The following is a 25695-nucleotide window of genomic DNA, read 5'->3' as shown; positions in this document are numbered from 1 at the left end:
AAAGACAATCAATTTTGGGCAGACAATATCAGAGCTTTGACGTTCAAATGTGTACACGCTTCAGTCAGGGGCAACTGGGAATAAATTGTTAAGTGCAATGATGATGATGATGATGACAAAAATGGATTTGTTAACGGCGGCCATCAAACATAATTAATGTGCCCTGGAGAAACAACTGGGCCTCGGAACCAGTAGAACATAAAGCCAGCAAAGACATGAGACAAACTCCAGCTCAGTAATTTACTACCAACAATTAAACCTTCCGCAAATCACAAAAATAAAAAAATAAATCATGAAAACGCTCCGTCAACTCTTTTAAGTGCGTTTAAACAAATACAGCCAAAACACACTCAAAACAACTGCTGCGTGTTTTTTACGATAATATTGCCACGGCTCCGCGATGACCCCGTTGTTGTGTCTCATGCTCAAAAAGGCTCGGATATACAACCCGGAATATCTACCTTCGCATAAAGCAGAATATCTACCTTCGCATAAAGCAGAATATCTACCTTCGCATAAAGCAGAATATCTACCTTTGCATAAAGCAGTCTGTTCTTCGTGACTGGGTTCCCCCAAGGTGGAAGGAAGGAAAAACAAAAAGATTCAACTTGTGTGTATGCGAGTGTGGCGGATGTAAGATTTTTTGTAAATTCCACACACATGATGGTCAAGCCGAAGGATATATTTTAGTTACGGTATCGCGTTGTTATGTTATGTGCATGTATTTTATTTCTTCTAGATTGTGTGCCTAAAGCCAGGTGTGTTTAGAGGGCGTCCAGGAGGCTGTCGATGCGGGTCACCAGCTCCTGTCTCTTGCCGGCCAGCGTCTTTTCGCTCTCGATGTACGCCTCCTTCTTGATCTTCCCGGCCACGAGCCGCTCCGCCTCCTGACAGGAGCGACACACCAGCTCCTTCACCTGGCCGTCGGACTTCTGCACCTCGCCCACCTGGTCAGCAGGGCACACAGAGCGGGGGTTGTGGGGGAACGTTTATGAACAGGGCTGCACGCAACTTTTTTGGTCTAGTAATCAGGAGCACCTGGAGGAGTTTCTTGGTGCTCCTAAAATGCGGCGACCCGTCTCGCCGGATGGATAAAAGAGGGATGAATAACTTATAGCAAAACGATATTTATTGGATGAGTGGGGAGTCAATGGAGTGTATTGCAACTCTAGATTTAGCCCTAGAATGGCTCTTGTTGTAGATTCATCCCATTATTAACCATTACTAAATTTGCTAAAATCTAGGTCCATGTGTGGTCCAGCCCTATGGAATGCATATTCTAATAAAAACAACTTAATACTTCCTAAGGATAATATGAGCATCAAAGCAATATTTATTTTTTTGCGGCTTACGCCTTTTATTGGTTTTTGAAGGGACAGACAGTAGGCTGACAGGAAACGAGATGGGGGAAGACATGCAGTAAAGGCCGTGTCGGGCTCGGGAGTCGAACCCGCGGCACACTGAGACTGGATTACCAGTCGGGTGCCCAGACGGTTACCCCACCGCCTGGGCCTGCATCAAAGCAATATTTAGATTTATTATTATTTTGTATTTAAATAACCGATCTACTAGCTCACAACGTGTTGCGAGCTTGCAGATCAGCTATTTTATTTTAACATGAGACACATCGTACGGCGAAGCATACATCAGGCTTCCCTTGTGTTTTTAGCTGAGGCGACATAGTCAGACAGTCAGACACACATGGCTCCTCGGTGCAAAAATAAACAGTGTACACTACCCGACTTTACGATAATAAGGGACAGTATGTCGAGACACGGTGTTCATGTTGGGCAGCAGCAGTGCCAGTCGGCAATGCTTTAAACTCTTCCCACTCCACTATGTCGGAACTAAAACCTTACTACCCGTAAAAAGTCGGTGGCCGGTGCCTAGGCTGTGAGACGGCATCGCACACGAGCAACCATGCTGCTCCAGCACCCGGAAAACAAACACAAGCACAGCGGCAAATGGGAAGAGTGCAACGCATCCAAAGCATGCCCTTTTACACCGGGAACTACAGTAGTTTGCTATCTGAAACGGAGAAGACGAAATGGCCAGTGCACTTGTGCAAGACGTGCTGTGATTGGCCAGTAGCCACTTTGAGTGGCAGTCGGTGGAAAATGCTCTCGCCACAGAATTGACTAGTATTCTGGCCATAATAATCATTCTAGGTGGCCCCGGCTGTTGGTACGCAGAAGCGCTTCCCGGCGCTTGATTGACAGCGCATTTTGAATTTTGACGATGCATGCGCGCTGGCGCACCGCTTATGTGCAGCCCCGTTTATGAATTGCATTTTTAGAGCTTGCTCAAAGCAGCTTTAAAACGAATGGTTCATTCATTCATACATTGGGAGGTGAAGCTGCAAACAGTCGACGCCAGCGTCCTCACTCCTCACCTCCCACATTAAACAACGTCAAACTCACCAACATTTCAGCTGTACGGAAAGCTTGAATTATTCTCCTTCTATTCTCAAAGTGTTTGTTTCATAAAAACCTACTGTATACATGTTGTTATGAGCTATACTTTGTGTCCTTGCAGCTGATTCTTTTTCTAAGTGCCGGAGTTTGGAAGTGCTCGTTAGATATCACTCAACTGCCCTGTGTACCACCTGTTTTGAATTAGCACATAATGCAAGAGGCAGCAGGACACTGCTTTACTGAAAACGAGTGCCTCCAAACATGGTCTGCAAACGGGCAATACGACCCAAGATTCCCCAAACCCAACAAGTCAAATCCACAGTACTCACCTTTTCGGCCAGGTCGGAGCCCTCTGCCTTGAGGCGCGCCTGCAGGGAGGCGATGTCGTTGGTGAGGGTGCGGTGGTCGGCCTCCAGCGTCTTGCGGCCGCTGTTGAGCGCGCCCGTGTCGCGCGACTGCTTGTAGCGGTTCACCACCTCGTCCATGTGGCGGTACAGGCCCAGGCGCTTGTTGACCAGGGTCAGAACCTGCTCCGTGATGGACGCCACCTTCATACGCACCTCGGCTGCCGGGTCCTAGAAGAACACACGGACGGATGGGAAGTAGAAATGGGAAGAAGAAATGTTGTGCTGTCAGGCAAGAAAACTACTCCATACTCTGAACTTTTCTTTTTCTTCAGAAAAACCCATCATCGTTCTGAAACATTTTCATGTCAAGGACCCACAAAAACTATATGCAATTGGCCTCCGACCCCCCCCCCCCCCCCCCTCTGAAAATATGTTGTCAGGAACCCTCCAGAAGCAAAACATTTTGTTCGCTCTGAAAGAATATATATTAGAAGTTTGCGCCACATTTTCACGGTTTTTCAAAAATAGCAGATCTACAAGCTCGTAGCGAGGCTATGAGCTTGTAGATCTGCTATTTTTCAATAGCTAAAGGATAACAAGTGTTGTTTTTTTTTCTTCCATTTGCTGCTTTCTTTCGTTTTAGTGATTTTAGCCGTTTCTTTTTTTACACATTCAATAGATCCTGTGATCTTTTGTGGCCAGATGTAATTTCTTGGGGTAACCCAACCAAATGGGGTTCAAGCCCAAAAATGGGTTAATGCATTATACTTTATACTAGATCTGCTACTTTTTGCCGTTTGATTTTGAATCCTTGAAAAGGAGTTTTGGACATGATGAGACAAGCAGCGCCGCCGTACCTTAGTGATGTACGACGCACCTTAGTGATGGCGAAGTCCAGGCGTACGCATATGACGTACCTCAGTGACATATGACGTACCTCAGTGACATATGACGTACCTCAGTGACATATGACGTACCTCAGTGACATATGACGTACCTCAGTGACATATGACGTACCTCAGTGACATATGACGTACCTCAGTGACATATGACGTACCTCAGTGACATATGACGTACCTCAGTGATATATGACGTACCTCAGTGATATATGACGTACCTCAGTGATATATGACGTACCTCAGTGATATATGACGTACCTCAGTGATATATGACGTACCTCAGTGATGTATGACGTACCTCAGTGATGTATGACGTACCTCAGTGATGTATGACGTACCTCAGTGATGTATGACGTACCTCAGTGATGTATGACGTACCTCAGTGATGTATGACGTACCTCAGTGATATATGACGTACCTCAGTGATATATGACGTACCTCAGTGATATATGACGTACCTCAGTGATGTATGACGTACCTTAGTGATATATGACGTACCTCAGTGATATATGACGTACCTTAGTGATGGCGAAGTCCAGGCGTACGTATATGATGACGGTGAAGAAGAGGATGTAGAACGCCCCGACGACCAACAGAGGCTCCTGCAGCATCAGGATCTTATTGAAGGTGTAATGGACCTGGATACAGAGCACAGAAAGGTTTTATGGACATGGTTACAGAGAAAATATCTTATTGAAGGTGTAATGGACCTGGTTACAGAGCACAGAAAGGTTTTATGGACATGGTTACAGAGAAAATATCTTATTGAAGGTGTAATGGACCTGGTAAATGGTGCATTTATACAGCGCCTTTATCCAAGGCGCTTTACAGAGATCCATTCACACACACACATTCATTCATACGCCATGCAGCACATCGGGAGCAATCGGAAGACTGGAAGTCATTTTAGTGGACGGGAGCAAGACAGTAAATGCGACGCGACGGCCCGGCGACCGTTACGACGGCATTGCCGTTCGAAGTTAAAATATTGTATCTTTTTACTGTGATACCGGACGGACTCTAGAACCGGATGTTACGTTATGATATAGCTCCATAAATCGCAGTACCAAATCTCAGCATTCTTTGCCTGCCTGTTCCTTTTATTTATTTTACCTTGCAGTGCCATCCAGCAGGTGGTGCTGTCTGCCTAGGCCTGCCAGTCAAACGTGTAGACATCAACATGAGTGAGCTTGTGTGCACGTTTGGTCAAATGGAAATGTAATATTTCAAATACTTGCTATTCTTAGACGGCTTTGGCCTTTGACCAAGCAACGTAACTTTAACCGTTTTCCACAAACACAGGCTTTCTTTTTTTTATAATTTTGTTTTTTTATCACACGATTTTGTAACCCATTTTTCACCCCTGTGTCAATTATGTAATGTGATCCTGGGCTCTACACACCCTCTGCCAACCTGTGGAGAGCAACGGACTTGAACTCATGCTTCCTTCATGCCTGAGTGTCCAAGTTGCTCCTTTACACCTGACAGGGGGGAGTTTCCCTGGTTGGACGTAGCGTGTGGAAGGAACATGTTATTCCAACCAGTTCCTTTCCCCTCCATCAGGCTGGCCAGGAGGAGGCACACAAACACAGGCTTATAAAATGAGCTTCGTCCTAAATTAAATTCCCCGTCATCTTACCACGACGTCTTGGATGTGCTGCTCCACCAGGTTGGTCTTGGTGGCGACCAGCACCGGCCTGCCGAACGTGTCCAGGTAGGTGTAGTGGAGCTGGTCTGGCATGCGGTCGATGGGGTACGGCGTGTCCACATGGATGTTTCTAACGCAGAGACAGAGGGACAGATTAGGGGACAAATCAACATGATGCAAGACAGATGGACAGATTAGGGGACAAATCAACATGATGCAAGACAGATGGACAGATTAGGGGACAAATCATCATGTAAGACAGATGGACAGATTAGGGGACAAATCAACATGATGCAAGACAGATGGACAGATTAGGGGACAAATCAACATGCAAGACAGATGGACAGATTAGGGGACAAATCAACATGATGCAAGACAGATGGACAGATTAGGGGACAAATCATCATGTAAGACAGATGGACAGATTAGGGGACAAATCAACATGCAAGACAGATGGACAGATTAGGGGACAAATCATCATGTAAGACAGATGGACAGATTAGGGGACAAATCATCATGTAAGACAGATGGACAGATTAGGGGACAAATCAACATGCAAGACAGATGGACAGATTAGGGGACAAATCAACATGTAAAACAGATGGACAGATTAGGGGACAAATCAACATGATGCAAGACAGATGGACAGATTAGGGGACAAATCAACATGCAAGACAGATGGACAGATTAGGGAACCCAGCACTCTTTAGATAGGGGAGATACAGTGTACGACATAGATTTCTAAACAAATTTGTTCAACGCAAAATACGGTGTTCAAGACTTCGGGGAAAAAAAGCAATTCTCCTGAATGCTGCCTTCCGCATGGCATGGAAAGGAGAGGAGGAGAGGAGAGGAGAGGAGAGGAGAGGAGAGGAGAGGAGAGGAGAGGAGAGGACATTTGCATTTCTTTAACCATTAGTAAATGCTACATTCGTGGTCTGGAAAGGGCAGTTGTTTTACCGACGGGTAAAAGGGCCCTTTGATGTCTATGTGTGCACGTCCCTGGACAAGTGGACATAATACTGACATAAATAATTAAATATTGTTATGACAATATAAATATTATTATGTGTGCACATCCCTGGACATAATACTGACATAAATATTGTTATGATAATATAAATATTATTATGTGTGCACGTCCCTGGACATAATACTGACATACATATTGTAAACCTTACCTGGCTCCCTCTGGCAGGATGAGTTTGACCGTTAGAGAATCGATGACCTGGTCGTCGTAGACGTGGTCAACCAGCCTCATCTTCAGGGCGTATTGGTCACCTTTCAGACAAAAACACACACAATATTATTAACACTTTTATCACTCGGTCACAACTGAATACATTTTTGCGATTCAAATCTATAAAGATCTCATGCTGTGTAGGTCACAAACACAAACGCATGGTTTATGCATTGCAAACATTTAAAAGAGTAGCCAAAAGAGTAGTAATAATAATAATACTACAATAAGAATAATACAGCCTCTTTGGTCAAACCACCAAAAGAATCTCCATAAAATTTGTCTTCTAAATAATGCACCAGCTTAATGTTAGTGGGAAGAAAAACAGAAACCGTTTGTTAAAGTATAAATATTTTGGTTTACAACATCACAATCATTGCAGTTATATCATTAACTGCAATAAAACACTGAGATTCATAATATCCCCTGGAGGGAATTCAATGCGCGTACGACATGATAAGCAGCAGTGTCGTTTTCGTCGACTAAAAATATTCGTCGACTACCTTTTTCCACTGATGAAAACTAAATGAAAACTAAGCTATGATGACTAAAACATAGACTAAATATACTCAAATTTCGTCAACAAATAAAAGCTAGACTAAAATGTTAGGGACTAGTGGACAAGATCCAGTATAAGTCATTTTACACTACTTTACACTTTTACAACTGCGACGCGTTGTGAGCTTGTAGATCGGCTATTTTCAGCAAGTGTAAAATCAGTCATTATGACGGCATCAAGGCCCGCCAAAATACATTTCAGTCGACTAAATCAACCGTAGATTTCAGTCGACTAAAATATTATGATATTTAGTAGAATTTAGACTAAAACTAGACTAAAACATTGCAATTTACAGGTGACTAAAATGTGACTAAAACTAAATGGAAGCTATTCAAGAAGACTACGGTATGATGACTAGAACTAAAAATCTAAATGTTACCGCCAAAAACAACAGCGATAAGCAGTGTACTCACCAGGGGGGCAGTCAGACAGATATTTTGTGAAGCCATAAGGAAATTGGGATTTTCTGAAAGTTCATATAATGGCCTGTTGTGGCGCTGTCATTGGGCCCAAAAAACCCCATATCCCCATAGAGGCCCATGTATTTGGGCCCCAACTTCACCTAGACTGCATTACCTTAATAAACATGGTCATGAATACTTTCTGCTTCCAGTCACTCGTTTAAAGTCTCATTTCTAATGTCATAATATTCTTTTTGGAAAATTATGGTCCAATTTATTAAAAAGATGACCATAAAGTCGCGTATGTTCTGAGGGGCGTGGCTACCGTTACAGTCTATGATCGGGAGCCACCCCCCGTTCCACCCGGAGAACGCTTTGTCCATATTTTTTTACAGTCTATGGTACTCACCCAGCATGTAGAGGTACTCATAACTGGGCAGGTTGTAGCCGATGATGTAATGGGTCTTCCAGCCTCCGAACAGAGGGAAGCGTGGCCGGACCTCCACCTCCACGGAGTCCTCTAGAACCTGGAGGTGAGAGGTGGAGATGTTCCCGATCTCATCCCGGTAGTAGACGTCTTGGGCAGAGGCAGGGAGGATGGTCTGACCAGGACAGAGCACAAAGAAGGCATCTTTCATTAACATTTGAACACATAACCCGGCATACAGTACACGACATTTATTCCATTGACTTTCCACACATAATACGCTAAACCCGCTATTTGTTTTGTTTAATTTGCCGTTGTTAGATGGTTATTATGAAAATCCGGTTCTGTGGCGGACATTGTGACGAGGCGGACGAGTTATGATCACGTAACCGGAAATCAACTAACCGCCGGCTTGCAAGGGCTTCTGGGAAACTGACTCCAATCAATGCACAGTGAACGATGGGGTATAGACGATATTAGCCCACTTTACTCTTTGTCGGTGACCTGGATCACGGAAGTGTCTTTTTGTCGGCTCAATAACAAATCATGGGACTATTTTCAAGCGGATATTCATGGATCAAAAGGCGTGTATGCTCCAAAGGCAATTAAACAATCCCGGCAGTCACGGTATCTTGTCAATTATAATATAACGCATGGAATGTGTTAAACAGAAACACCAGCTATTCAAGTATTTACTATTTATTAATGATTTGTTTATTTAACAAGCACAGGATATGTACAGGGAGGTCTATGTGTCTATTGAATGTTGGGACTCCACTAGTTGCCGTAGCGTACTCCTGTAGCGGAGCTTGTCCGGATTAATGTCGTCGTCTTTGTTCTCGTTAAGCAAACAAAGCTGTTAAACAAATCGTGTGTTCTATGCAAACATCCTTGCAAAAGCCTTTGCATAGGTGGCAACACAAAACATTGCCTGTTTATTTAGATGAGCTACATTATTTAATGTTGAGAATCCAAGGCAACTTCTGTAAACGTCAAGAGAAAGGGGGGGGCGGCGGTGGCTCAGGGGTAGAGTGCCTGGATGGTAACCGTAAGGTTGCCAGTTCGAACCCGGGCTCCCGAGTTACTGTCGAAGTGTCCTTGAGCAAGACACTGAACCCCTAATTGCTCCCGATGTGCTAGTTGGTGCCTTGCATGGTTTCCGCTGCCATCGGTGTATGAATGTGTGTGTGAATGGGTGAATGTAATGCACAATCTCTGTAAAGCGCCTTGGATAAAGGCGCTATATAAATGCACCATTTACCATTTTAGAGAAACAATGCTTTGCAACCATAAATGGTAAATGGTGCATTTATATAGAGCCTTTATCCAAGGCGCTTTACATAGATTGTGCATTACATTCACCCATTCATACACCGATTGCGGCGGAAGCCATGCAAGGTACCAACCAGCACATCGGGAGCAATTTGCTCAAGGACACTTCGACATGTAGACAGGAGGAGGAGCCGGGATTCGAACCGCCGTCCCATGGATCATTAGACGACCTGCTCTACCTCCTGAGCCACAGTCGCAACCATAACTAACCATAACCAGTCGACCTGTTGATGACAGGCGATAACCATGACTAACCATAACCAGTCGACCCGTTTTGGTGTTTTAAACATTGTTACAATTTAGCTATTGAAAAATAGCAGATGTACAAATACAAACTCAGATCTACAAGCTACGAGCTTGTAGGCCTGCTAATTCTTTTTTTATCGTGAGAATGTGGCGCAAATCCTGACAGAAAACTGTCAGGATTTAGAAGACATTTTATAAATTTCGACGTCGGGCCTAAATAGGTTAAGACACTCCATTTCTCCACGCTTGTTTTTCGACTGCCGTGGGTTGAGCGAATGCCTTGGCGATTTGATGCTCCTGTGTGAATGCTCCTGTGTGAATGCCTCGGCGATTTGTCCTGTGGGGAAACTCCAACCCACCTTTAAGGACTTGACAGAGGAGATGCCGCTGTCAGACTGCCGCTGGTAGTCGTAGCGGGAGAAGGGTCCCTTCAGGTAGGCTCCGGTGTGCCTCAGGTCGATGGTCTCCTCCACGGCGATGTTTCCCCAGTGAGACACCTCGATGATGCGCGTGATGCTGCTGATGGTGAGGAACGGGGTGTTGTTTTCATAATGGATCTTCAACGCATCCTAAGAAGAAGAAGAAATTAAAGGTACAGGCCATACGTCAACATAGTAAGCTTAAGTACTTTTAACCTGGCGTCCCTGTCATGATGCGAAAGATATTATGAAAAATGCGTCACATTGACACCCGCTGTGAGCTTGTAGATCGGCCATTTTTGAGGAGCGCTATCCCCTTTTTGAAAAATCGTGAAAAGGTCGGCAGCCAAATACATATATGTTTGGGGGGGGGGTCTTTGACATGAAAATGTTTGAGAACTAAATCAGAAAACTGAAATCAGAAAACTGATTTAGAAGGCATTTGTAGAATCGATATCAGCTCTAAATGGGTTAACTGCCTTCGTTTTGGGACATTATAATACTCGTCAACACAGGTCAGCAGCAACACGTTGTTGTAGTATACAACTATGCTTTGTACTTGTACAATGTACTTGTACGTGAATATACAATGTACTCGATATGTATTGTGTACTGCCTGAACTGTAACATACTTTATAGTCAGCTCTTGGAGTGGAGACAGTTAGACAGCAGCAAGGTCAAGCGTGCTGCAGGCAGATAGATTGTGATGTCTAGTCAGTGACGTCATTAGGACATGAGGATCCAAAAGCTATATATGTTCTGTATGTATGTAATAAACCTTGTGAACGTCTTAGCGTGATACTGTCTGGTGTCATATGTTATTGTTCTCCCGGGCCCGTCCGTCTGTCCGCCGCCGGACCAAGGAATGATTCAACCGGGTCGTCACACACGCCACCTCAGCCTACACACACAAGACCGGTCTGCCAGAACCAGACGAGGGTCCAGTACTTAGTATATAATCATAACACACGTTACCTCGCTGAACGGAGCGATGTCGCGGAAGGGTCCGTACTCGATGGACTCGTCGCTCTTGCTGGGGTTGCCCAGCTTGGTGTAGGTCTCCACGGTCTTGGTGGACAGGCGCACGCGCGTGGTCTGGCTGCGCGTGACGTACGGTGAGTAGAAGTAGTGGTTCCCCTGGAAGACCACCAGCTGGCGCTCCGCCTGCGTGATGTGCGTGGGGAAGGGCCTCAGGACGTGGCTGTACACCGTCTCCACCTTCACCCGCAGCTTGGCGCCCCCTGCCAGGCTGGAGGGCAACTGCACCTTGTAGAACTCCCCACTGCCCAAGACAAAAGGAATCATTAATAATAATGGGCAACTTTATTTACCTCTCAGGACATAAAACGCATTCCAAAGTGCTTTACAGGACAACAAAAAAGAGAGAACATTTTAAACATAAAACAGCATTAACCCATTCTGACCTGAGATCAGATTCTAACGCACAGAAGAATGGTGGTTCTTTAACTCATTTTGACCTGAGATCAGATTCTAAAAATGTCTTAAATCCTGACAGTTTAAAAAAATAGCAGACCTACAAGCTCGAGTGGCGCGCTATGAGCTTGTAGATCTGCTATTTTTCAATAGCTAAAGTATAACATAATGCTATCAAAACGGGTTCCCGCCCAAAATGGGTTAAAAAAAACAAACAGTATTAAGACAATAAAACAATAGAACAAAGAACATAAAACTGCAGCAAATCAGGCAGAACAGTGAATAAGAACACAGAGGTTTTAAAAACTCAACTAAAAGCAAGTGTGAAGAAGTACGTCTCTTGAGCTGTGCTTTAAAGACGTCTACAGAGGGGGCCTGTCTAAGCTGTGGTGGGACTTTATTCCAGGCTGTCGGCCCGTAGTAGAAGCACTAAATAAAGCACAAGGGAAACTGTTGCGCCATTCTTAGTCCTTTGTTCCAGGTTAACGGCAGGTGCGGTGGTCGCAAAAACATTTATTTTTAATGTATTTTCTTTTTATATGCCGTAGTGTGCTCATAGTGAGTTAAGATTAGCAAACGTTTCGGTCCTGGCACCGTAGAGGCCCGTAGAAGCAGAAAGCATGAATAAACAATGCTTCACTACAAGCAGCATAGGTCGAGACTAGCACTTTTTATTGAAGCTTCTTCTACGCTACAAAAAAAATCAATGGTAATCAAACTTTGGGAATATAAAATGCAAACAGATTTATGCACAATATTTTAGTGCTTGATTCCGACTGAATTTCTTGGTAAAGAAATATAATCTTTATAGACCACATGTATCAGTATCACTGTGGCAAAGTCACATGCATTACTGATTTTCTTAACAGCAGCCAGAGTTTTAACTAGAACTAAGATGAGAGAACATATTACTCCAGTTTTGGCTTCACTGCACTGGCTTCCGGGTGTTTTTAGGATTGATTTTAAAATTCTTTTACTTGTGTATAAAGCTCTCAATGGTCTCACACCTTCCTACATACATGACTGCCTGCCTAAATATGTCCCAAACTGCCCCCTAAGGTCTTCCACTGCTGGCCTGCTCGCTTTGCCTAAAGAAATGGCAACTAAAGAATACGGGGAAGCAGCTTTTTGCTTCTACGGGCCGACGGCATGGAACAAACTCCCACTGTACCTTCGACAGGCAGCCTCTGTAGACATTTTTAAAGCACAGCTCAAGACCTACTTCTACACCCTTGCTTTTAATTGATCTTTTATTTTTTGTTATTCATGTCCTCACTGTATTGCATTACTGCTTGTTTTTTTTAATGTTTATGCATTGCTTTTCTTTATTTTTTCCTCCATTGCTCTGTAAAGCACTTTGAGCATTTCAGGTCATGAAAGGTGCTATACAAATAAAGTTTTATTATTATTATTAGGATTGCAGTGATTTTTCCATTACATTTTTCTCTTGAACAGTTTTATAAAAAGCAATAAGGCCCAAAACAACATGCTTCTTACAGTAGAACAGGGCAGTACTAGGCAGGTTGTAGGAACCCTATAATGCCGAACAATGCCTTATTCTAAAATCAGTGTAAACCACAGCTCTACTGGGCGTCATTGCTTTAGTAAATCCAAGTACTGTTCTTAAGTAAATAGCAAGATGTTCCTTCCGGGATCTCGTTTACAATGTTTGGCACATTTCCATTAGTTTGGTCTTTGTTTTTCCTCCGAAGACAACACATTCTACCTTTCTTGAAAGGGCGGTGATCCGAGCACTAAAATAAAGTTAAAAAAAGGAGGAGAGGGTGGATATAAAATCAGGGTACTTCATAAAATGCCATTGTAGTGCTCGGATCAACACTTTGTGCTATAGTCCCATTGGTCCTAAGTTGAAGCACCAAATAAACGTTTCGTTTATTATTATTTTAACGATGCGTTTCAGCAAACAGCCTTTTTCAGAGCAGATTTTTTTTAAAGTCTGCTCTGACGAAGACCGTTTGCCGAAATGCGTTCTCAAATAAACATGAGAAATTCCATCTGAGCCAGTCTTGCATCTTTTATTTTGGAGTGCTGCTTTTTTCACTTAGTTGGTTTATGAGTTATTTTCAAAGCTGAGCACCCACTGTCTTAACTAAGGGCAGTATTTGTATTGAGTTGTGCTTTGAAATGTACTGTAATTCCCCAATCTGTTAATACATACTTCAATCAATCAGCTTCCAGAGGAAGCTCATCTGTTTTTCTTTCTTCCTCATACATTTCTTACCTTTGTCCATGAATCGTCGTCTGCTTCAGCTCAAGATTGCCATCCTCTTCCTCGTCGCCCTTCACCTAGGGAAGCACAATTGATTTAGCATGTCATATTAAAGCACTTCCATAGGAGCTATAGTTATACATTTTTATTAAGAATGAAAAAAATTATAGCCATTAACCACACACTCGTCTCGGAGCATGCATAACGTTGTGTGGACACAGAGATAATAAGACCAACGTTTCAGACAGACTAGAAGTACTAGTGCTTTTGTCCATGAAAATAATTATTAAAAATAACATACAAAGATAAGAGTAACCCAAATGGATTGGACAGCCAACTAGTGCTGCACGATTCTTCACAAAATGAGATTGCATAGGTGTCTGAAACTAGATCTGGATCTATTTTAGAGTCATTGAGCAGCACAAAGACTTCAGGGCGCATACATTTTATCCCCATTATTTACAAGACATAGTCAAGTCGGCATGGAAGATGCAGAAATGCAGCACAAGCAACTGCTTAGAACAGTGCTTTTCAACCCATTTCATATCAAGGCCCATCTCACCGTTTGACCAGATTCCGCCTCTCGAACCCAAACTTGTCGTTGGATAAGATTCTGTCCACAATTCCATGCTGTATTGATGTGGTACCATTTAGGAGAGATACCAGGCAAACGATACAGTCTCTATTGTGTACACTTCTAAGATCTATGAGGGTCCATTTGGTTACCAACTCTCCATCATTCAGCTGGGGACCACTGGTTGAGAACTTACAGTAGAATAATGCATGGTAGTGCTAATTAAAAATGTCCACCTAACTATTCTGTCTACACTGCAGCATTCAAACCGTTTTCACGCCAAAAGTACTCTTAATTGAACAGTACAATCTATCACAGAGGACCCCCCCCCCCCCCCCAAATTGACACTTATTAGCCCACGGACCCCCCATTTGAAAAGATATGCCAGGGTCCCCCACTAGAGGAGACTTTCACGGCTCTAGCAGTGATTCTCTAACATTTTAAATTTCAAGGACCCCCAGGTTGACATGCATTAATTAGGCTACGGACGACTTATTTGGCATTTCTATCTCTGGGACCCCCAGTTTATATTGTAAAAAAATCACTGTTAAGTTAAGGGGTCCATTGGTTTTGGTAATTTGGCTCTATTTGTACACTTTCCATTCATTGTGGATGGAAGTGGGCAGGCCTCTCTCACTCGGTCCCTCTCTACACGGAAGTATCCTGTAGCCTACTAGCCGCCCAGCGCATACGTGTCAGTCAGTGGACTACTGTGTGTCTTTTGAGTCAGCGTGCCGTGCAGGAAGCAAAGATACAGCTCTGATGCCATAGCTCTAATGCAACATTAGAGCTATGGATCAGAGCTAGCAGCCAGGGTCTCTGCTTTCATTTCATCAATTAATTTCACCCGGTGGTCCAATGAAATTAATGCGTCTTCATTTGGCCCGGTGCGTTTATGATTATGATCAATATTGCTTCTGCATCACAGCAGTGCATCACAGCAGTGATCACTATACGTGAAGATGTGCAAATAATAATCCCCCTACAGTGCCTACACAGAAGTGTGTGTGTGTGTGTGTGTGTGTGTGTGTGTGTGTGTGTGTATTCATTCATAGACCCAAGTGGCAGCACAACATTAGTTTGCCTCCTCCTCCTCCCCTCCATTAGCTTCTGTAGCATAACTGGACCAGAAAACACAATTTACCTCTGACTAATAAATGCCAATGCATTTCAGATAAATGAATCACTGTGGTTTGAAAGAAGACCTCTGCACTGCAGGCCGATCTCTTCCCCCCCCCCCCCCCCATGACATGTTCTCTCATTCATAATAGCCATGATAATGCAGAGCTAGCCATAATGCTAAGTAGGCTAGCAGACAGTGGGTGGTCGTTCAATCAGAATATGCTTATACTAATAATGCACCGCAGGGCCCTCCTCTCTCCTCTCCTCCTCCGCAGTGTGTTCTGTTCGGTTCTGCTCACCGAGGCTCCGATGTAGGCGAGGTGCGGCGCCAGCTCGGGCTCCACGGCCAGGGTGAAGCTGCTCACGGCCTGCTCGCCCTGGTTGTGCAGCAGCAGCTCGGCGGTGATCTTGGCCAGATGGGTGCTGAGGTCCACGGTCCTCTTCACCTCGTCGTTCACCAGCTCCGCTGCCGCTGCCCGGGTCAGGAGCACCGTGGAGGAGGCGGCGGCGAGGAGCAGGAGGACGAGCAGCCTGCCGGGGGACGTGTTCAGAGTCATGGCGGCGGTGTGGGGTGGGTGGGTGACCCAGAGGTGAGCTTTTAGGTATTATAAAAGCTCACGCCGGGGGAAAAATGGGAAATTGAATGAGAAAGATAGAGAGAGAGAGGGACCAAGCAGCGAAGAAAGGCCGCGCCGCTCCGCTACAACACACAGCGAAAAGGATGACGCTTCATTCAAGACGCACTGTTGCCAGATTGTGTTGTGAACTTGTGAGAGAGAAATATAAAAACAACCGGGTATATGAAAACGAGGCTAAAAAAAGAAGCTCAGGGCTATTTGATTTGATAGCATATCTACAAGCTCATAACGAACAACGGGACATAATACAAACGAAATCTTGAATATTCTTGAAAATGTTTTAATAATTAACAACTCAAATCTGGTATGGGGTTCCCTGGCTGGCACAAACTATTCTTTTGGTCCTTGACATGGAAGTGTCACTGTGTGAGAATCACTGGTTTAAACAACATTAGGAAACAACTAGCCCAAATAAGCAACTTTACTACACTTTAGAAACAAGCCCCCAAAAACAGCAACTACCAATATTTACAAGCAACTTTACAGAAAACAAGCCCAAAGTAGCTTATAATAAACGGACATGGCAACAGTGATTCAGTGCCTGACGTGATGACGCAATGACGGCGCGCACGCCGTGCACGCTTGACGCACGGTCTGACTCCTCCCCCCGACCCTACGTGGGACTGGATTGATTGATTGATTGATTGATTGATTGATTGATTGATTGATTGATTGATTGATTGATTGAAAATCAACCATTAACGGTACAGTTCTAGGAGGGTACAGGTCAATACAAAACACTGCTGAGGATGAAACCAGAAAAAGCAATATAAAGACATTAGGGTCATCCATTTTCAATTCATCAAAACATTTAAAGACATACAAATATACATAAAGATATGTAAAGATAAAAATCATCAAATACACAGTTAGAAAAAAGGGAATTCATGAACAGTATAGAAAAATAGAGCCGCCTGTTAAGTGCTCTGGATTCACATTTCTGTCTGTTGGTAGGGCGTAGGGCGTTCCACATTTCTGTCTGTTGGTAGGACGTTCCACATTTCTGTCTGTTGGTAGGGCGTTCCATATTTCTGTCTGTTGGTAGGGCGTTCCATATTTCTGTCTGTTGGTAGGGGGTTCCACATTTCTGTCTGTTGGTTGGTGCAGCCCGACTGCCCCTTACTCCCCCCCCCCCCCCCCCATCTTTTGGGGGACCGGGTACCCCCCAAATACCTCTAATTTCTTTCTGATTCCAAATTGCGCACTGTGCAGCCGAGGGGGGCCCTGAAATGTTCTCCTGCCCGGGGGCCCCTACTACTGAAAATCCAGCCCTGATCATGGTCTTAATTGACATTAAGGAATAAGGAAGTATTTTGACAGGTACATACATGGGCAACCCTAAGCCAATGGGTAGGGGACCGAGGTGAGGTGGGTTCGGGGAGTGAGTGCAAGTAGTAGCCTGACCAGTTCTAATTCTCAGTTAAAAAAATGATTTGCAGTTTTTCCTAGAGTTATATATAATAAGGCCGTTAAATGTATAATTAATTATCTTAAATGATCAAACAATGTGCTAAAAACTACATCATATTTGCATGACTGACAGGCATATAGGCATGGAATTTCAAGAGTTTAGGGACAAGGCCCCAAATGGAGATAGCATAGTCATTTTTCACATAGGCTGATTGGAAACAATGTGGGCTACCATGATGTTGAGATACTGGATTTCTAAAAACAAAAACAAGGTTTGAAATATTTCACTTTATAGGCTACACAATGAATCTAGATTTTAGAATATATGAACATTAATTTTTTTTTAATATATATATGGGAATATTAATATAGGCTACTGTATGTTTTTATTTGTATAATTATATAATAATAACTTAATAATGCTGTAATGAAGCTCATCTGTACGCGTCATGGTGTCACGTGATCAAGTCCAGCCAATGGACACGAGTCACACAACAACATGGTTTCGCCCGCTGAACTGACAGCGCTGCTTTTGAACAACTGAACGAAAGGTGAGCAGAAAGTAAAACATGTATTAACTCGGGGGAAGAAAACTAAAGGTATATAGAGCAGAACATGGGCTCTATACTAGTCATTAGTTTTGTATTCATTTGAACGGAACCATGTTGGTTTAGTTTTATCTAGCATTTGCTGCTAGCTAAACAATTAACGCACAGAAAGAAAGAGCATCACATAAACACAGGACGGTGACACCACGTACTGTAGTTTATTCACGTTGAAACGGTGAGGAAACACTTAACAAATGCTAGCAGTAATAGCTTAATTACTCTAATTATATACAACAAGCCATATGCAGCCTATCTAATATAGGCTACTAGACTATGGAGCTATATTATAGCTATGACTCCATTGAATTCTTACTATTCAGGCTTTTTAACAGTTAGTTAGAGATAACATTAATACTCAGCTACATTCTGTAATGTTCACCTAAGACTAAAACATAACATACAGAGACACAACATCTCAAATGTAAAGAAGCAGTTTTAGGGAAACATGGTCAATGGTTAATAATATCTAAAAACGACTGGCCAATGATGACATTATTAATGGACATCAGTAACAATGTAGTAACATTGTTACAGTGGCAGTGGTGTACTTTTTACTTTACTGGTGTACTTCCAGTTTTCAGTACTTTTACTTCTACTCCACGGTGACGGCATCTCAGGGTCACATATTGTATTTGAGGAGCTGGCGCCCTCCTCAGAAAGAGTCATTTGAGAGTATTTTCCCACAACTGAAGTGAACATTGGGCCCGGTCCGGTCTCCCTCAGGATGTGTGGGAGAACCGCCTGTACGCTGGCCCCTGACGAGGTGAGCCGCGCCGCCAGCTACAGAGACCGGGGAGGACGGCGCCGACGGCCCGCATGGAGAGACGGAGACGCAGACAAATACCGGCCTTCTTACAACAAGAGTCCCCAGTCCACCAGCCCCGTGCTGCTGTCCCAGAAGCACTTTGATAAGGTGAAAGAGATGTATTATCCATTTGTTTTATAATATAGCAAGTTCTAATGGTAACGTTTTTTTAACATGAGAAAGAGTCTTTGAAGTGGTCAAACTATAGAAATACATATGTTTAGAAGCATTTTGATAAGGTGAAAGAGATGTATTATCCATTTGTTTTATAACATAACAAGTTCTAACGGTACGTTATTTTAAGATCAGAAAGAGTCTTTGAAGTGGTCAAACTATAAAAATACATATGTTTAGAAGCATTTTCCATAAGCATATATTCAGAAGATTCATAAAAGCCAAAGGTCAATCTGTAATTTCTTCAACTGGTCGCCGTGGTCGGCTGTATGTAGAACAAAACAGCGGCAACATAAGCTGCTGTAGAATGATAATACTGTATATGTAAACATCAACATTACATTTTCAGTCATGAGATCTTATTTTTGCTTTCATTCATTCATGTCTAACGTGGAGTGCTACAGTAAAAACAACAACAAAATGAACTGGTGTTTCTTGTGTTCAGAACGCACCTGGGGATGAGTGCGTGCTGGCGGCCATGTTTCTTATATGTTTGTTACATGTTTCTTGTATGTTTCCTGTGTTCAGAACGCACCTGGGGATGAGTGCGTGCTGGCGGCCATATTTCTTATATGTTTCTTGTATGTTTCCTGTGTTCAGAACGCACCTGGGGATGAGTGCGTGCTGGCCGCCATGCGCTGGGGCCTCATACCGTGGTGGTTCAGGGAGAAGGACCCCAGTAAGATGCAGTACAGCACTACCAACTGCCGCAGGGAGGGCCTGTTGGAGAGGAAGTCTTTCAAGGTACACAGAGTTTCACATTATTACTTGGATGGTAAAAAAAAGAGTCCATTCTTAACCACTTTGCGACACTTAACGTACTGTATAGTCAGTGGGCACGCTGGGCAAGACCTACACTGTAGACTAGAGTAGACGCTATCATTTATTTTGGGCGGAGGTTGCGGGAGTTTGGCGGAAGTACCGCTCAAGGAAATTACATTGATGCTTTATAAATCACTAAAATCAGTTTACATTCTCCGTGAATGAAACAAGTGTTGTTTGGTCGAAAATATATCGTATCCGGGGCAAATACATTTGACGTAGAGGTTACAACAGGTCTAATAAATTTGATTTGATTTGATTTAAATGGGTTTAAGAGTAGCCTGGGCACCATTTAATTTCGGTATATGATCCGGGCGGGAGCGGATGATATCGTCATGTTGTAGTATTGTGTTGTAGTCGACAGGCAGGAACAACAAACCAGAACTTCCTTTTCCCTCAAACCGATCTTTCTCAATAAAAGCTGCAGGCTACGAGAGCTTTTATTGTTATTCTTCCGGTTTGAGGGGAAAGGAAGTTTGTGTTTGTTGTTCCTGCCTGTCGAGTACAAAACAATACTACAACATGACGTAACGATATCATCCGCTCCCGAGCGGATCATATACCGAAATGAAACAGAGACCAGGCTTTCCTCCGAGGTGGTGGAAAGCCTGGTGGGCGAGGTTAGTTTAAGAGTGGTTGATTTAGACACCCCCTAGTCGACAATGAATACATTTTCTTTGTCATACGTGCGCATGTTCTGACTAATGACTCACTGAACACTACACTTCACACACGTTTCCGAAGGATCCCCTGATTAGAGGACAGCGCTGTGTGATCCTGGCCGACGGCTTCTACGAATGGAGGAGGCAGGAGAAAGAGAAGCAGCCCTACTTTATCTACTTCCCACAAAGCCAGGGGGGTAACGGTGAGGTGACAGCAGCACCCTGCACTCCACAAAGCCAGGGGGGTAACGGTGAGGTGACGGCAGCACCCTGCACTCCACAAAGCCAGGGGGGTAACGGTGAGGCGACGGCAGCACCCTGCACTCCAGAGGAGGACACCCCAGAACTGAAAGAGGTCAGTGAGCGCTTGGCTGGCAGAGTGAGACTGTATGCAAGTTTGCAACACTGGCCTGTTCTGCTAAACTGAAAACTAAATATCTAATTTTGAAATCGCATTGGTTGAAAAAGTAATTTGCATAGTTAGTTTAATGGCCAAAATACTGTAGCAACTACTGTAGCAGCGGTGGCCGAACGGTTTGCGGAGCGGTCTTGATATTGGAAGGTCGCTAGTTCGTATCCCCGGACCGGCACGTTCAAATTACCACCGCTGAAGTGCCCTTGAGCAAGGCATTGAACCTCTACCATGAAATGTTCTATGAGCAGGGCCTGGCTGTAAACAAGATCTTGAGCTTAGTCCAGTTACCCTGGGTAAACATAGTAACTTTGCTTTGCTTTAGCAAATACTGTTGCCCCTGTAGCAACTGTGTCTCTGTCTAATCTTGCAAGTGTTGGGACTGATCAGTGGCAATTTATTGTACCATTTATTGCCAGTAAGACAAGAAAGTAACTCCCAGAATATATTTCACACGAATAAAATGTTTAAAGTATATTTAACTGGAAGTCAATGGAGATGAGGCTGAAACTCTCTATTTTGTTGGTTATATTAGGAGGACAAAGAGGAAGACGAGTGGAATGGGTGGAGACTGCTGACCATAGCTGGACTGTTTGACTGCTGGACACCGCCGGACGGTGGAGAAGCCCTTTATACGTACAGCGTCATCACTGTGGAGGCTTCTCCTAACCTGCAGGGCATCCACGACAGGTACGATGGCTGCGTGCACTGTTGTTTTCCTCGACTAAAACTAAGACGAAAAATGTTCGTCGACTACTGACAAACTAAATGGAAACTAAGCTATGATGACTAAAACTAAGACTAAATATACTGACAATTACATCAACAAATACAAACTAGACTAAAATGTTAGGAAGGGACTATAGTTGACTAGAGATCCAGTATACGTCATTTTACACTTGGTTGCATGTTGAAAATAGCTGATCTACAAGCTCACAACAGTCAAGACACCATCAAGGCCCGCCAAAACACATTGTAGTCGACATTTAGTCAACTAAAACTAGACTAACTAAGACATTCCAGGTGACTAAAATGTGACTAAAACTAAATTAAAAACTATTCAAAAGACTATGACTAAAACTAAAATAAAAGTTTGCTGCCAAAAACAACACTGGCTGTGTGTGGTGCAACAGTGTGTGATGAAGGAGCACGTTTCCCTCTCGTCTGTACGAAGCCCTGAGCGGACCACCGTCTCTACGTTTGTTTTTTAGGATGCCGGCTGTCCTGGACGGAGAGGAAGAGGTGAGGAGCTGGCTGGACTTTGGCGAGGTGAAGTCCTTGGACGCCCTGAAGCTGCTCCAGTCCAAGAACATCCTGACCCACCACCCCGTCTCCACCTTCGTCAACAACTCGCGCAACAACTCTCCAGAGTGTCTGCAGCCGGTGGACCTTCAGAAGAAAAAGGTGAGTTGGTTGGGAAGTTGTGTTTTCTAACCCACACCATTCAGTCTGTGTTTGTGTTAGGGTGTGTAGGAGCCATTATGATGCTGCTATATTATTGGTTAGGTTGGCATATTATATTTGAACACTTGGTGGCGGGCGTTAGATTTGACAGCACTGGGTGTGTATTTTAGAGGGTCACTCAGGTGCACTAATCAGATCAGATAGGACACAGGAGGGAATGGTGGGAGCACACCGTTTCTTACCAGTAGCAGCAGAACAGACAGACAAACTTCTACAATAACTTCACTGGTATGTTCATGATTTCAACTGCTCAACAAAGTCTCAATAAATACAACAAAACTGGATTTAAGACTGGACATCCATCTGTTATGTTTCTCTTAGTACTCTGCGTAGGATCACTCCCAGCACCTGTGAAGTAACGTGCAAATATACATGGGAAGGTAAAAGTTTGCCGTTACAGGGTGTAAGCACACTTAACCCATTTTGACCTGAGATCAGATTCAAAAAATGTCTTCTACGTCCTGACAGTTTTCTGAAAAAGCTATGTTTCTATGTCAGTCGTTCTTCTATTTTTCAAAAATAGCAGACCTACAAGCTCGTAGAGCTTGTAGATCTTCTATTTTTCAATAGCTAAAGCATGACATGATGCTAACACCAAAAGGGGTTCCCGCCCAAAATGGGTTTTAAGCGTCAAGAAACGCCTAGTCCAGGCTTCTCTTCCTGGCCACAGTCGTGGCTGAAACTTGTAGCGTCGGCAAAAAAAAGGAAAACGCTTTGCCGACGCTGTTAAGTGTGTTGAATTGTGAGCGTCATTTCCATCCACCAGCTGTCTAAAAACCAGGAAGAGACGCCTGGACGCCTAGAGACGCTATGCTTTCTTCTTGCCACCTCTTGACGCGTATATGTGCCCGACTGCCCCGTGGCATGCCCTTTGAGTAGCTCAGATAGTTTGCTCATTGGGCAAGGGAAACTTTCACATGATCATCATGGGCATGGCAAAATGCAAACCCATCAAATGATTGGTCCAATAAAACTAAGATTTACTAGAGACCTCATTTACAGCCACTTAGGGTAATACACTAGCATCCCTACTTTTGGGCACGTCACCCATACCGTAGATACCTACACACCCTTGTAGATTGGTTGTGTTTTAATAGACAAAGTATAGACAATTTTAGGGCTCAAGACTTGGTCTCTGATAACTTTATGTTGTGAGGGGTAATGCACTGTCTGTGAGTGACATCTCTCAAATACAAAATACAAATACAGCAGTGAAATCTCTCAAATACAAATACAGCAGTGAAATCTCTCAAATACAATTACAGCCGTGAAATCTCTCAAATACAGCACCAACTAGGGTACCGCGTTTGTGTTGTGTGATGATCACTTTGTACGATGCCATTGTTTTCTGACGTTTTCAAAGGGCTTAGCTTACAAATATACGCACATTCTCCTCTTAGGAACCCAAACCCACGGCCAGCAGTAAGATGATGATGAGCTGGCTGAAGAGCAGCACCCCGTCCAAGAGGAAAGGACCAGAGACGTGCGACTATAAAGAAGAAGAAGGAAGCAAGCCGAAGCCAGAGACGAAGCCTAAACCTCTTGAACAGTGGCTCCAGGCTAAAAAACCCAGAATATAGACTGTCTGGGACTGAAAACTCAGCATTGATGAGACAATGATATCAATCTTTCATGCATTCATGTCTGTACAAGAGCCTTATACTAAGTATCATACTTATTAAGATAATTATACTAGTTAATGTATATTACAACATTAAGTTACACTACCTCAAGTTATTGTTCTAGTTATGAGTAACTGCATACAGCATTGGTTCCCAAACTTATTCTTGTCAAGGACCCTCAAATTGACACGTATTAGCCTGCAAGATATCCCACAGCGTTGGAATAACACTAAGATGGTCTCAGTATCTTTCCTTTATGATTTCTAACCAGAAGTGTCTGTGGATTTGGCCATATTCAATGCTAGCGAAATGTGAAGGGCGATCCGCACCAATAACGCTAATATGAGCATCCTGTCACGCTGATGAACAATACCTTTCTATAAACATGCCATTAAATTCAGGTGGATGTTGATTGGCTGTCAGTGTTAACATTCATTCATTCAATGGGCTACATATGCATACACGCTATTTTGGAAAGAAATTGGGCCCCTTCCCTACTTCCCTCATGATACTAATGTTCCATTCTGGTCAAACAGCTCTGGGTGCGTTCGGAAATGCGCACCGGGAATGTGGTCAGTTTGTAGAGTGTGGTGGGCGGTGACGTCAGAGTGTGTTCAGTGTGTGTTATTTACGAACGACCACAGCTGTGACGCATTCACACCGGACGACCCCAGCTTCAGGGTAGGGTCGCTCAGTGCAGTCACTCGGTGCTCAGCGCACTGAATAAACTAACGACACCAGTGCGTTCAGGGCGCATTTCCGAACGCACCCAGAGTCAGGGTGCTGCCATTCTGCATGTTGGCTCTCATTGCTCTGAAAGTGATCCAACGATATTCCCCAGTCATAGTTGTTAAATGTACTCCGGCGTCCACCATCCATTTGAGTTAAGAGTTAAAAACATTCATTGGATTTACAGTTAAGACTTCTGCTTTGAAGTTACAGCAATAAACACACATTATGCTTGAAGATATTCAAGATAGTTTTATTACCCCTTAATTATTACTTGGAACGCAAAGACATTTTCAAACAATGTAGATGCTATGCATTTATCATAGTACTAATATAATGATGAAATGCCAACACCCCCCCCCCCCCCCTCAATTCTTTATGCTTTCAGTTATGTATCCTATTTTGTCCTATGATGCAATTCAAATTCTAAACATAATATACGAACAGACGGTAAAAGATCTGATCGATAAAAAAAAGAAATAACAAGCACTTAAATTGTTTGCCAACGTAAGCAATTGGCAGAGACATGATACGGAGATTGACAACATAGCTTTTTGCCTTCCCCCCGCGAAATGATTGAGGTTTGCAAATATACAAAGTCTTGCAATAGTCGACGGTAAAAAGAGACGTACTATCTAATAATAGTCCTCCGTTATTACGAGTTATATTACTTATACTGGAGAATAATCTGTCACCTCCCAAATGTTATCAGGTAGAATGTCATACAGTCTCGATTCGTTTGGTTCATTTCGTCGTTGATTTCATTTTTTTTGTGGTAACAAAAGAACAGCTCATTACAAGACAAAACTTCACTCCCTACAGAGAGAGAGCAAAACAACCAAACATGTTGGGGAGAGCATTTACATCGAGGAGCAAAGAGGTTTGATTCACACAATGTTCTCTCACACTTCAGCTGTTAACTGTTTATTGTGGCTCAAAAAGGAAAAAAAAGAGATGGTTTAACTTTAACAGACCTTCTGTTTATTCTAGAATCTAGATGATAGCAAAGTGCAAAGAAAGGTTCTGAATACACCCCCGTCTGTCTGGCTTAATGTTA

At 43.5% G+C, this 25695-nt stretch overlaps 2 protein-coding genes across 2 annotated transcripts; one reads left to right on the top strand and one right to left on the bottom strand.

Moving 5' to 3' along the window:
* Window positions 1-226: 226 nt before the first annotated feature.
* On the bottom strand, window positions 227-16019 carry rpn1 (ribophorin I). The gene is made up of 10 exons (XM_083770440.1): window positions 15592-16019; window positions 13609-13673; window positions 10908-11214; window positions 9873-10082; window positions 7918-8110; window positions 6490-6589; window positions 5300-5438; window positions 4179-4298; window positions 2744-2989; window positions 227-947 (listed from the first exon to the last, which is right to left on the bottom strand). Exons 1-10 carry the CDS (start codon window positions 15847-15849, stop codon window positions 765-767), a joined length of 1821 nt encoding a protein of 606 aa, XP_083626566.1. The 5' UTR covers window positions 15850-16019; the 3' UTR covers window positions 227-764.
* Window positions 16020-17799: 1780 nt separating this feature from the next.
* hmces (5-hydroxymethylcytosine binding, ES cell specific) lies at window positions 17800-24305 on the top strand. Its single transcript, XM_083771982.1, has 7 exons — window positions 17800-17891; window positions 18672-18861; window positions 19528-19671; window positions 20494-20766; window positions 21359-21513; window positions 22035-22227; window positions 23688-24305. Exons 2-7 carry the CDS (start codon window positions 18673-18675, stop codon window positions 23865-23867), a joined length of 1134 nt encoding a protein of 377 aa, XP_083628108.1. The 5' UTR covers window positions 17800-17891; window position 18672; the 3' UTR covers window positions 23868-24305.
* The last annotated feature ends 1390 nt before the right edge of the window (window positions 24306-25695 follow it).

The sequence above is a fragment of the Protomyctophum parallelum genome, assembly GCF_964188405.1.
Source record: "Protomyctophum parallelum genome assembly, chromosome: 8".
NCBI lineage: Eukaryota > Metazoa > Chordata > Actinopteri > Myctophiformes > Myctophidae > Protomyctophum > Protomyctophum parallelum.
This window is presented reverse-complemented; position numbering and strand designations above follow the sequence as displayed.

Excerpts from the sequence above, each read along its gene's own strand:
- hmces (XM_083771982.1), top strand. The coding sequence starts at position 18,673 with ATGTGTGGGAGAACCGCCTGTACGCTGGCCCCTGACGAGGTGAGCCGC. Across the intron at positions 19,672-20,493 it reads TGGAGAGGAAGTCTTTCAAG|GATCCCCTGATTAGAGGACA; the intron begins GTACACAGAGTT and ends ACGTTTCCGAAG. Across the intron at positions 21,514-22,034 it reads CTGCAGGGCATCCACGACAG|GATGCCGGCTGTCCTGGACG; the intron begins GTACGATGGCTG and ends TTTGTTTTTTAG.
- rpn1 (XM_083770440.1), bottom strand. The coding sequence starts at position 15,849 with ATGACTCTGAACACGTCCCCCGGCAGGCTGCTCGTCCTCCTGCTCCTC. Across the intron at positions 6,590-7,917 it reads TGAGTACCTCTACATGCTGG|GTGACCAATACGCCCTGAAG; the intron begins GTGAGTACCATA and ends TTTGTCTGAAAG. Across the intron at positions 2,990-4,178 it reads TGGACTTCGCCATCACTAAG|GACCCGGCAGCCGAGGTGCG; the intron begins GTACGTCATATA and ends GTGTTCTTCTAG.